Here is an 11,751-nt window from a genome sequence, read left to right on the forward strand (position 1 = left end):
CTTTACACTGTACTAATTGATTTTACTCTCTGCAGGCTATCTCTCTCCTATCTCTTCTAAATTCCTGGGAGGAAAGGACCACACTTCTAATTTTTTAACCTGCTTTTCATCATTTATTCCTATTCTTAGCACACTTTAGACTGACAATTACTGAACAAACCATGTACATAAGCGCTAGATGAAGCCATATCACCGACGGGAAAACCCACTGGACACATTAACCACCCAATGGCCTCACCATACACTTGTCCAAGTGGGTCTGTATGACATCAGGGTCCACATCCTTCACATCCAGAACATGAAGTTCTGCTTTCACACCCTCCAACACACGCTTGCAGTCAAGCATGCGCTGTTCAAAGTTAGCAGGCTTCTGGAAAAGCTGGAACTTTGTGGACACCTCTCGAAGTTTCCTCTGTTTGCAGAAATGAAAATAATAAGCAATTCACATCAGAATGATAATCTTTCTCAGCAGACAATATTAGCATAACACATACTGCTAGAAGGCTGTAAAATAAAGCAACAATAAAAACATTCTTTAAAGGAACTTAGTGAGGTTACCCAATCACCTTGGGGGACTGCACAGCCCAGTGTCCTGAATTTCTTGACACTCAGTGTCTCAGTCTAAGATATAATGAAAGGCTAAGCTGGCCTTGCTGGAGTTAAAACTGCATTAATTTTCTTACCTGTTTGTAAAACACAATTCAAGAACCTAGAACTCACAATGCCCTGCATCACAAGGTCAGAGTGAAGGTCAGTCTGCATCCCCCATTGAGGGGTTAAGCGGTACTGCATCCCATGCACTCAGCCTGCCCAGTGTACCAGCCATACCAGTACAGATGGAGGCTCTGCGTCAAGGGAAAAACCTATACAAAGCAAACATCTGAATCTAGATTGCTCTCTCTTCTCAACTCAGCTAGAAAACTCAGATCCAATAGTTTCCAGTGCACCTTCAACACATCACTCCCATCCAACTCTTTACATCACAGAGAAGACCAGAGGCATCCAAGTCGTCAGCTCTTTCTCATTTTCTTTTCATGCCCCACAGGCTGAAAAGTAAAAGGAAGCTGCCCTTCCCCTTCACCTGCAGCACATCCATCTGACTTCCTCCTCTCCGGCCTTCTGGGGAGGTGGGAGGCTGAGAACGTGTGTTTCTTCTCAGCTCCTCTAGGGTTAGCTCGTGGGCTGAGATCTCCGCTTGGATTTTCTACAAAGAGATTAGAAAAGGGAGAGAATGCCCGTTTGTTTGTTTTTTTTTAAGTTTCAGAGAGTCATACAACAGATAAGAATATATTGACCCCTATCCATGCTTTAATAAATGTGCGTATAATAATAATACGGGCCACCTGTGTCGTAGGACTGCTGTGTGCTGTGCACAAAGGTCTTTGTATTTGTCACTTCAAATGTTCACCACTTATTTATAAAGAGGGAATTTCCCCAGTTTCATAGCTAAGAAAATTATAATTTTTAAATGGTGATCATTTGCCATTATCTCACATAAACCCCCTGAGAAGCCCCAAACCCACGTGTGGCCCTGTAAGGAAGGCCGGCATTTCTCACTGGCTCTCAGCTGGGACGGCAGGAGGAGCTGGTGCCCTTGCAGGTGAGGAGACGATTACATATGCTCTCTTTACGACTAGGACACCCTCACATCCATGGCAATACCTGGGCTTCCTGAGGAACTTGGAAGGCATCTATCCTGTCGGTCAAGTACGTTGTGAGCTGCTTGTCCAACTCCCCTAAGCTCTCCTGCAAGACCTGAAGCATGTGGTCAGTTTCACGCAGGACCTGGAGTTGCTTTTCCAAAGAAATCTGCTTGCTCTCTGCCTACAGGGGGAAAAATTTACCCATTAGTCGCTCCGCACAAATATAAACAGCTGAATATAAGAAAACCCTTATGTTCTAACCACCAAGAAAAGGAACATACTATAAAAGCACTACTTTAAGACTTTGGCCTGCATTATCATAAATAATAATTAGCAATGATAACAGTGAAAAGGTCCTTCTAGTATCTTACGCATCTTGCAGGAAATTACTAATTTTTACTTCTTTCTATATAAAATGACAAAATACAAAAATGCCCTTAAGGGCACTATTTTAAGTGAAATAAGAGAGAAGGACAAATGCTGTATGACCTCATTTATATGTGGAATCTAAAAAAATCACAAAAACAAAATATATCACATATAACATATAATATGTTATATTTCAATTATACTTCAATAAAAAGGGAAAAATGTAAAGATTGCCTATGTACCATATTGAAATAAAAGAGAGAATAAAATATGCCATTTATTACAAATTTAGGGTATTTTTAGGACTCAGCAATAAACCTGTAAACAAGAATATAAAATATAACAGAAACGTCTATGAGTGAACATGGAAATCTCTCTTTTTGCAAAGTTTAAAGAAGTTCTACAGATGTGCATAGTGTTGAGCCACTATTTATTGAACTTTGGGGTTAAGTTTGATGCTATTCATGATCTAAACATCAATAGTTATTTTTTAATATGTGTTCGAAAGCTTCTAATATCCACCCAACTCTCCTATAAAAACAATCTCCTTTCTCTACTTACTGATATGGACATGCATGTTGTGATACATTCTGAGTATGTATCTTAAGAGACTATGGTATTTTATAATAGCAGCTTATATCAAATTCTGATGGCTCTAATATTTACTAGGATAATATGAGTCATTATTCTTTTTTTTTTTTTTTTTTTTTGTGGTATGCGGGCCTCCCTCTGCTGTGGCCTCTCCCGTTGCGGAGGACAGGCTCCGGACGCACAGGCTCAGCGGCCATGGCTCACGGGCCCAGCCGCTCCGCGGCATGTGGGATCCTCCCAGACCGGGGCGCGAACCCGGTTCCCCTGCATCGGCAGGCGGACGCGCAACCACTGCGCCACCAGGGAAGCCCGAGTCATTATTCTTATATACACCTATAATATGTTCCTTAAAGGAAATTAAATACTTCATAAGTAGAAACAATCTCAAAGATAAATTTTTAAATCATCGAGTTCTGCCTGCATTATAATATAAGTGTAAGGTCTGCTCTTCCCCACCTAGTATTTCAATGCCCTCAACACCCCCGTTGGTTACCAACTTTTCCCCTTGGTATAAGTTCCTGAGGTCAGCTCCATATCATAAACATCTAATCGACACTCACGCATGGCCCGGTTCTTACCAGGTGACTCAGCTCTTCATATCGACTGTTGAACACCTCCAGTTTCTCACTGATGATATCATCGAGGATCCCTCCATCGATCAGAGTCTGGCCAAGTTCCCGAATCTGGGTGCGATTGTCCGCTGGATGTCGCAAAACAGATTCTAGAGACTGAACACGGACAAGGGCAAAAAATAATGCATTTACCAAGGCAAAGTGAATCAAGGATTCCAAAAATGTGCATTTTATTTAAAACCAGTAATTCCATTTTCTAGAAATCTACTTAAGGAACAAGATCAAAAATGATTAATTCAGGGACTTCCCTGGTGGCGCAGTGGTTAAGAATCCGCCTGCCAATGCAGGGGACACGGGTTCGAGCCCTGGTCCAGGAAGATCCCACATGCCGCAGAGCAACAAAGCCTGTGCACCACAACTACTGAGCCCTCATGCCACAAATACTGAAGCCCGCGTGCCTAGAGCCCATGCTCCGCAACAAGAGAAGCCACCACAATGAGAAGCCCACACACTGCAACGAAGTGTAGCTCCATTCGCAGCAACTAGAGAAAGCCTGCACACAGCAACGAAGACCCAACGCAGCCAATAAATAAATAAATAAAATAAAATAAATTTATTTAAAAAAAGATTATTTCACAAAAATGCCCCTCATGGTATTAATAAACACATAAAATTGAGAACTCAGCATGAATGATGATATATGACAATTCCATAAAAATAATTTCAATAATTATTAATTACATGGGAAAATGTTCATGGTATGATACAAAGGTTAAAAGCAAAAAACAATACTATACAAATAAAAGAATTTCAAACTGTTATTGATTATATTACTAAAAAGTTTCTATAGCATATATAAAATTCAAGGCACTGTTTTATATACATACTTTATATATACATAAATTTAATCATATGGCTACATATTATTCCCATATTACAGACAGGAAAACTGAAGCTCAGAGAGGTTAAGTAATTTGCCAACACACACACAGTAAAAAGAAGAGCTTAGATTCTAACTTGGCTCCAAAGACTTGGTGATTCCAAAGCCTTTGATCCAGTTACTATAAAGTACTACCTCCCAGCATATATACATAAAAATAATAATTCGGAAGAAGTACACTAAAATGTTTTAAAGTGTTATCTTACACTTTATACTTTTCTCCATTTTCCATATTTCTAGAATGCACGTGTATTAACTCTCATGTTAGGAAAGTATGTGTTTTTAAAATAATCTTTCAAAACATTTTTTAATATTCTGAATCTCTCACTCTGCTATTTTATTTGAGAAATGACATCTTTTCTCCAGAAGAGCATCTGGCTCCTGGAATTTAGGTACCACATTTGACTTATTTCTGACCTTTAATCCAGTCATCTACTTAATTACTACATCCTATTCTTACAGTTTTAAAAGCACAGCTACCATCTTCCTCTTTTTTTTTTTTTTTTTAAGAAAATCTATTCTTTTCACACTTTAATCCACTTAAGAAACAGTTATTAAGTTATCATGTGCCACAGGCTGTGCTGGGGAACAACAAAAAATTCAGGCACATTTCTTAGCCTCAAGGAACTCAAGTTCGGGCTTGGGGACAGGATCCCAGGCCTCCAACACTGCCTTCTCCAGCCTGTCCTCCCAATTTTCACATCTGAAGACAACAGAGTAGAAGCCACTGTAAACACAGTCCTTGCCATGTCTAATGAGCAAAAATAACTTTATGAAGAAACAAGACAGCATTATCCTAATAACATAAGGCAGAGTTTTATCCAGGGACTGGTAAAAACAACCTGGAAAATCACTAGAGAGCTTTATGAAGTCTAAAATGTACTAATTAGCAAACAACTAACCACCTCATAAGGCTGAGTTTAGTGGGTCACCAGTAATCTAAATATACATGATGTTATAAATACTTCAGGCAATGGAAGAAAACACAAGTTACGCTGAAAACCACCAAGGAAGCAAAAGTATTTGCTGGCATAAGGCATTATGTTCCTTGTTTGAATACTCATTCAGCCTCATTGCAACAAAGAGAACCACCCAGAACGTAGGCTCCCACCTCCAGGGCTTCGCTGACAGCATCTGTCTTCTCAGGCAGGGCCTCTGTGCTCTTCATCCGCTCTTCCAAAGTGTTTAGCCAGGTGGTCTCCAGATCCAAATAGTGAAGCAGTTCAATCCAACAAGACCATACCTCCTACATAGGCAGGGAAAAGTTAGACAAGATAAGAAGCCATTTAGAGATACAATGCATCTCTACTGCTGCACATTCTGTCTAATCAAGAATAATTTCATTTAGATACAAGTATAAATGGGTGTTTAGAAACTGATGAAGCTGGTATTTCAAATAAATGAAATAAAATCAAATTCTTCGATTCACTGTATTAGGCCAACTGGAGGGAGGTAGGAGGCTGCTTCACTAAGATAAATTCCAAGGCTTTGTTTAAATGCCGAAAATAAAACTATATAATTAGTAGAAGAAACCAGGAGGGAAACATTATCAGTTTGTTTTTAAATAGAAAGGTTAAAAAAATACTCAGATTTGCAACACTTTTAAACAGCTATACAGGAAACTGGTTCCCTGGGTCCACCCTATTCCAACTCAGAGCTAATGGGGGTAACCATTTGATGTAGACTCTTTCCAACTTTTTTCTAAATTCATATGAACATGTCTATATATGAACAGAGCGACTTTTTACCCAAATTGGAATTCTACTATAATTGCTGCATTAGTTGTAGTCACTTATTCCTCATTCCTGTGGGGAGTTGGGGGCTGGGGTATGATTCATCCTCCAATTCCTAGGAGCAAAATTATGGGAGAAACAAGCCCCCTTGGGAGGAGCCTATTTGACGGATAAATTTAAAAGACAGAGCTCAGCATGGAGCCTACTGGGTTGGTCCTCTTTCAGATCCACTGACTAAGAGAGGACACATTCTAGTAGCATACACCCCATATGAGGAATACTTACCAGGTCAGGGGTCAGCAATTTTTTCTATAAAAGGCCAGATAGTAAACATTTTAGGTTTTACAGGCCACATCTGGTCTCTGTCACAGATTCTTGTTTATTTTTTCTGTGTGTGTGTGTTGCTTTGTTTTTAACAACTCTTTAAAAATTAAAAATATACAAACAATTTTTAGCTCCTGGGCCATACAGAAACAGGCCACAAAACAGATTTGACCCACAGGCTGTAATTTGGCAACCCCTGGCTAAGACTAAAAGGGAAAAGAGGTGTCTGGTCCCCCAAATTTCTATAGGCAGAAAGAAGGCTGAGAAATCTACTCAGCTGCAAGCAGAGCCCTATTTCTTATGGGAAGGAAGGGATGGCCTACAGAGAAGCTCTCACAAGAAGCAGCACTGGCCCCTAATCAAGCAACAGTCCCTGGTCCCAGAGTAGGAGCCCTGACTACACGAGCCTGGATGGATTTCAGAACTACTAGCGTTATATTTCAGAGTCACTAATACCAGTGTCTGCTTTTTTTACCTTCCACTGCCCCAACTTTTTTGAATGGGAGTGTCCACTGAGGTTTTCCTGTACCTATCTCACCACTGTGTTGGGTATATGAGGTTCAGATAACTTATCTTTTTAGTGCCCAGGTCACCAGATTGAGAGGTGCCACACCCACACACCTGCACCTGAAGAAAACTGTTCCAAAGAGCCACATTTGCATTTGCACCTGATGTAGATTGCATGATACTGGATTTTGAGCTTGATGCTGTACTGGATAAGACCTTAGGAATCCCTGGGATTCCTAAGAGTAAGAGTATTTTGCATGTGGAAGGACTGTAACTAACTTATGACCAGAGAGTGAACTATGCTGGATTAACAATGGCCACAAATTTATTACAGCTACTCCCATGAAGTGGTGAAATTGTCTTCTCCTCCCCTGAATGTGGGCTGGCCTTGTGACTTGCTTAGAGCAAAAGAAGGCTACAGAGATGATGCTGTGTCAAAGTGCAGAGCTAGCCTTTAAGAGAACTGGCAGCTTCTGCTTTCTCCCTCTTAAAAGCCAGCTGCCATGCTGTAGAGAAGCTGAGAGGCCACGTGGAAGGGGACCTGGTGGATGACAGTAGACCTGAGCAGAAGAGCCATGCAGCTGAGCCAAATCAACCCATAGAATCATGAAAAATAATAAATGGTTGTTTTTGTAAGCCATTACATTTTGGCAAGGTTTGTTACACAGCAATTAATAACTGAAACATAAGTGTATATATTAAAATATAAAAACATGTTTGGAAAGATTATACATCACTTTCTAGATAACGATCACTTTAAGAGAGGGATCAAGAGATGGTATGAGATGGGGAAAAAGGGAACGGGTTCTGTATTGCCAATTAATTTTATTTGAAAAAAGAAGATCTGGAAAAATATGGCAAAATGTAACACTAGCTATAGCTGAGGGATATGTATATGGGTGTTAGTAATATCATCTGTACTCTCCTATAAGTTTTAAATATTTCATGATTTAAAACATTTTAAAGGAATCTAGAAATAATCAAGGTAATAAAGTCGGACTCTTTGGAAGAAAGGCATCCTTACTCTAATTTAGAAATTTGGGCTGTTTCTACCCAAGACCTCTTGGTAATCCCTCACATAATTTTAAGAATGCTTCCATTGTGGAATCTTTTTTCTTCTTATCACTTCCCCTTTCAAAGGCATCAAGGTGTCATATTTTCTCTTTTATCTACTTTGTTTTCTTACACTTTTCCTTTTCTTCTCTCACCTTGAAATATTTCATTCCTTATTCTCAAACTGTCACCGCTGGGTCATAAAGACAGTGTGAAGAAATGACACAGAATTCATGGTGGTCTCTTGTTAGCTTGGGATAACCTGGGGACTCCATTATTTAAACATATTGTGAGTAGTTACTTTGGCTAATAATAGACAGGAAAATAAACAAACCAAAAAAAGCAAGATCATGGGTGATTAAGGCAGAGAAGAAAACACGACAAGACTGTGGTAGAATTCAAGTCCAGGATCATCTACTGGGACTTAAGATTAGCCATACATAATGTTACATATTATGTTCACAGAATGTTAAATTCCCAAATGAGTAACCTCAGGTGTTTTAAGTTAGGCAATATCTTAATATTAAAGAATGAGGCTTTATTGACTTGTAGCTTTCTTATTAACTAATCCAAATTACACTTATTTTATAGATTCAGAACAAGTGAGTAATGAGTGAATTTAGTTTAAATACTGCAGTTGTGATTACCATTTTAGGGTTCATCACAATGCAATCATTTGTTTTAGGTTGAACTGAATTTAAATTGCTATAAACTGAAGGGCTTCTTAAGTCTTTTCAATAAGATGTGACAAATGTCACACTAATATAAAAACAAACAATCAAAAACTTAATTTTATTTTTAAAAAAACTCATAGAGTCATCTACATCTTAAATCCTATGGCCAGGGTAAGGGAAATGGTCCAGCAAAATACCAGCACATTCAAGTTAGTCTTTCTTTCACTCTAAATAAAACCTATAATTTTAGACACCGCTCTAAAACAGAAACCTCAATTCATCTCTGTGCACTAACCAGGCAAAAAAAAAAAAAAAAAGGAGGTACTCACAGTATATGTCTTAGAATTTTAGGACTGGAACAGACTCTACAGATCATCTGTAATATAAAAACCTTGAAAACCTTGATTTCACACGTAATAAATGTCTAAAGCTAAGAAACTACTTTTCCAAGAAACTTCCACTAACTGAAGGCAGATCTTGCTCTCCAGTTTTCTTTTCTCTGTTTCATTTTTATCAACCTATTACCTAAATTATTATCTAATAATTCCTACTACTGTTATTATTATCTCAATCATGAAAGAACTACTTTTCTTTTATGATCTAGTATTTGAAAAGAAAAATGGAGGTTTTTTCCCAAGATATGGACGCAGCCAGTACATTACAGAGTGTGAATCTCAGAAATGCATCAGTGAAAAAACACCATACCTCCAGCGTGTGGCACTTTCCGCGAATTCTATTACAGAGAAGTTGGTAATTCTCCAGCACAACATTCAGCTCAGACGTCAATTCCTGGCCACCAGAGGGCACTTTTGCAGCTAATAACTTGATGTTGTCCTTGAGAATCTTCACTCTCACCTCCTTCTGCAGCACATCCTCTTTCGCCCTCTGCTCCAAGACAGAATGAACTTGAAAACTGGCTCCCTGTCTCAGGAACCAATTTCTTTCTTTTTCAAGAAATAACTAAGCCAAAATTAAAACATCCAGATGATTCTAACTACCTAATCTGAACATTATTAGGTAATCCCTACAGAGAGTGCTTGCGAAATAAGCATGCTAACTACGAAATTTCATTCATTTATATATCCCAATGTACACAGTCCCCATGAAGACATTTTCATTTTAATAACAGCACTGTTAACACCTAAGTTATCCCAAATTATGTTTACTGACAGGAAGTATTTTCAAAGTCTGGGTCCATAATAAGAATTAAGTGAATTAATTTTCACTGATCACTGGAAGTCGAGCAAAAATGGAAGTGCACCATTATTCTTTAAAAATAATATAAACATATTTTCTTCTGATAATTAACAGCATTTCAAAGATGACAAAGTTATACTGGGAAGATCTGATCTAAAAGTAGCTTCCTGCCTGACTCTCCTCCTTCCGTGCCTGATGAAGTCTCATACTCAGGAAAATCAACCTAAAACAGCCTTTCACTTTCTCTTGTAGCTTTCTTTACTAGTTAATGGTTTTAAATTTCTCTAGGTTGGGATAAAATAATTAAGTGTAGTGGGTTTTTGTTTTTTAATCCTAATGGTTGTCTGGCAGAATAAAAATAAAATGTTGCCCAATCAAGAGTTTGAATCTCTTTTTTTTTTAATTCTCATTCCTAGTGACCTTAAAAAAAAAACAAGAACAAACAAACAACAACAACAACAACCCACAGAACTACAATGTCAATAGTGCAAATAAGATGGTTCTTAACATGGTAGGCTACCTTTAAAGTACTTTATATACTGAATATTTTTAAAGTTTCAAGGAAAGCTACACTAAAAAAAAGTGTTTCTGTGAAAATACTACAATAAAAGTCCTTTTTATTTACTTTGACTCATACACAATAATGCACTGGTGAAAAACAATCCTTTTAAAAAATATCTGCACAGATTTTTGCTTTTGTTATACTTGTAGGCAAGTTGCAACTCTTATTTTTTTAAAAATAGCTTTTAAGACACTATCTCCTCTGGCTTCGACACTGAAGGACACTTGAAGCAGTGTTGGAAAAGTGGAAATGATGTCCAGTTCTTTTATTATATAAAAAAAGAGAGGGTGCAAGACTATTGACACAGAAATATAAGTTTACAGGAAATACATCCTGTGGACCCAACTGATATTAACTCCCTTGACGACATTCCTAATGCTCCTCTTACCTGTTCCAACAAAATTTTGGTATTCATGTGTGCCCCACGTATTAGCTGGAAGAACACAGCTGGTGAAATAAAGATAAAGCCCAACCTAACTGGGAAGTCTCTCTTGTTCTTTACAAAAAATAATTCTTCCTGAAAATTTCTGGAAATAGATAGTGGTGATGGTTGCACAACATTGTGAATATAATTGATGCCACAAAATTTTTGAGTCATTCACTCACCAAGGTTCTAATGTAAGACATTTTCTCAGGGGCCCTCAAGACTCAACTCATGGGCCAAGTTAACATGTGAACTCTCAGCTTCCTATCCCTACTAAAATCATAGCAGCTGACCCTCCTTTTTTTTGTTTGTTTTTTTTTTGTAATTTGAAATCTTACTGTGAAAGATTATATGTACATTATCAGGCCTTACAGCTAGGTAGATGATTGACTGATTGATTGATTTTAAAGGGAGGAGGGGAGCTATAAAGCCTCTTGACCCTGGCTGTCCCAGCCTCACCTTCATTTCCTCCACAGCACTCTCAAGTTCTTCTGGTGACTTGTATTCAAAATCTCTCTCCAGGTAATCTTCTTCTGCTTGGGTCATCCATTCCTGCATCTCTGCCAAGTCTTTTTTCAGGTTCACCACTTTTTCCTGACTTTCAGACAACCTATTTTTCTGAATAGTAATCTAGGAAGGAAAAGCCATTCACTCGAATAAACAAATCCTGATACATTAAATGTCAATTTCTAGTTTCTAATATCAAAAGACACAGTAATAACTTTCCACAAAGAGTCTTAAGGTTTAAAATTCAGATGAAACTCTTTATACATTTTGTGCTGATGCTGTGGAATATAAGCAATAATGAAAACAATAAGTATAACTGGCATTTGGTATCACATTTTGGACATTAATCTGGAAATATCTATTATAATTTTGAAAATGCGTAACTGTTGACAGAGTAATACTCAACTGAAGGACTCTAACCTACATCAATAAAAGCATATAGGGTTTCCCTGGTGGCGCAGTAGTTGAGAGTCCGCCTGCCGATGCGGGGGACACGGGTTCGTGCCCCGGTCCGGGAGGATCCCACATGCCGCGGAGCGGCTGGGCCCGTGAGCCATGGCGGCTGAGCCTGCGCGTCCGGAGCCTGTGCTCCTCAACGGGAGAGGCCACAACAGTGAGAGGCCCGCGTACCGCAAAAACAAACAAACAAACAAAA

At 38.5% G+C, this 11,751-nt stretch overlaps 1 protein-coding gene across 10 annotated transcripts in view; it reads right to left on the bottom strand.

The window, feature by feature from the left end:
• The window catches only part of UTRN (utrophin), a 517,905-nt gene that overhangs the window by 324,147 nt on the left and 182,007 nt on the right, over positions 1-11,751 (bottom strand). For all 10 annotated transcript variants that reach the window (XM_055087454.1, XM_024122697.3, XM_024122701.3 and 7 more), the window contains 7 exons: positions 11,049-11,219; positions 9,112-9,291; positions 5,227-5,361; positions 3,182-3,331; positions 1,663-1,824; positions 1,082-1,204; positions 239-412 (listed from right to left, as the gene is read on the bottom strand). In XM_055087454.1, the coding sequence (XP_054943429.1) occupies positions 239-412; positions 1,082-1,204; positions 1,663-1,824; positions 3,182-3,331; positions 5,227-5,361; positions 9,112-9,291; positions 11,049-11,219 (1,095 nt within the window). The remainder of the gene's footprint in view (positions 1-238; positions 413-1,081; positions 1,205-1,662; positions 1,825-3,181; positions 3,332-5,226; positions 5,362-9,111; positions 9,292-11,048; positions 11,220-11,751) is intronic.

This window comes from Physeter macrocephalus, chromosome 10 (genome assembly GCF_002837175.3).
Source record: "Physeter macrocephalus isolate SW-GA chromosome 10, ASM283717v5, whole genome shotgun sequence".
Lineage (NCBI taxonomy): Eukaryota > Metazoa > Chordata > Mammalia > Artiodactyla > Physeteridae > Physeter > Physeter macrocephalus.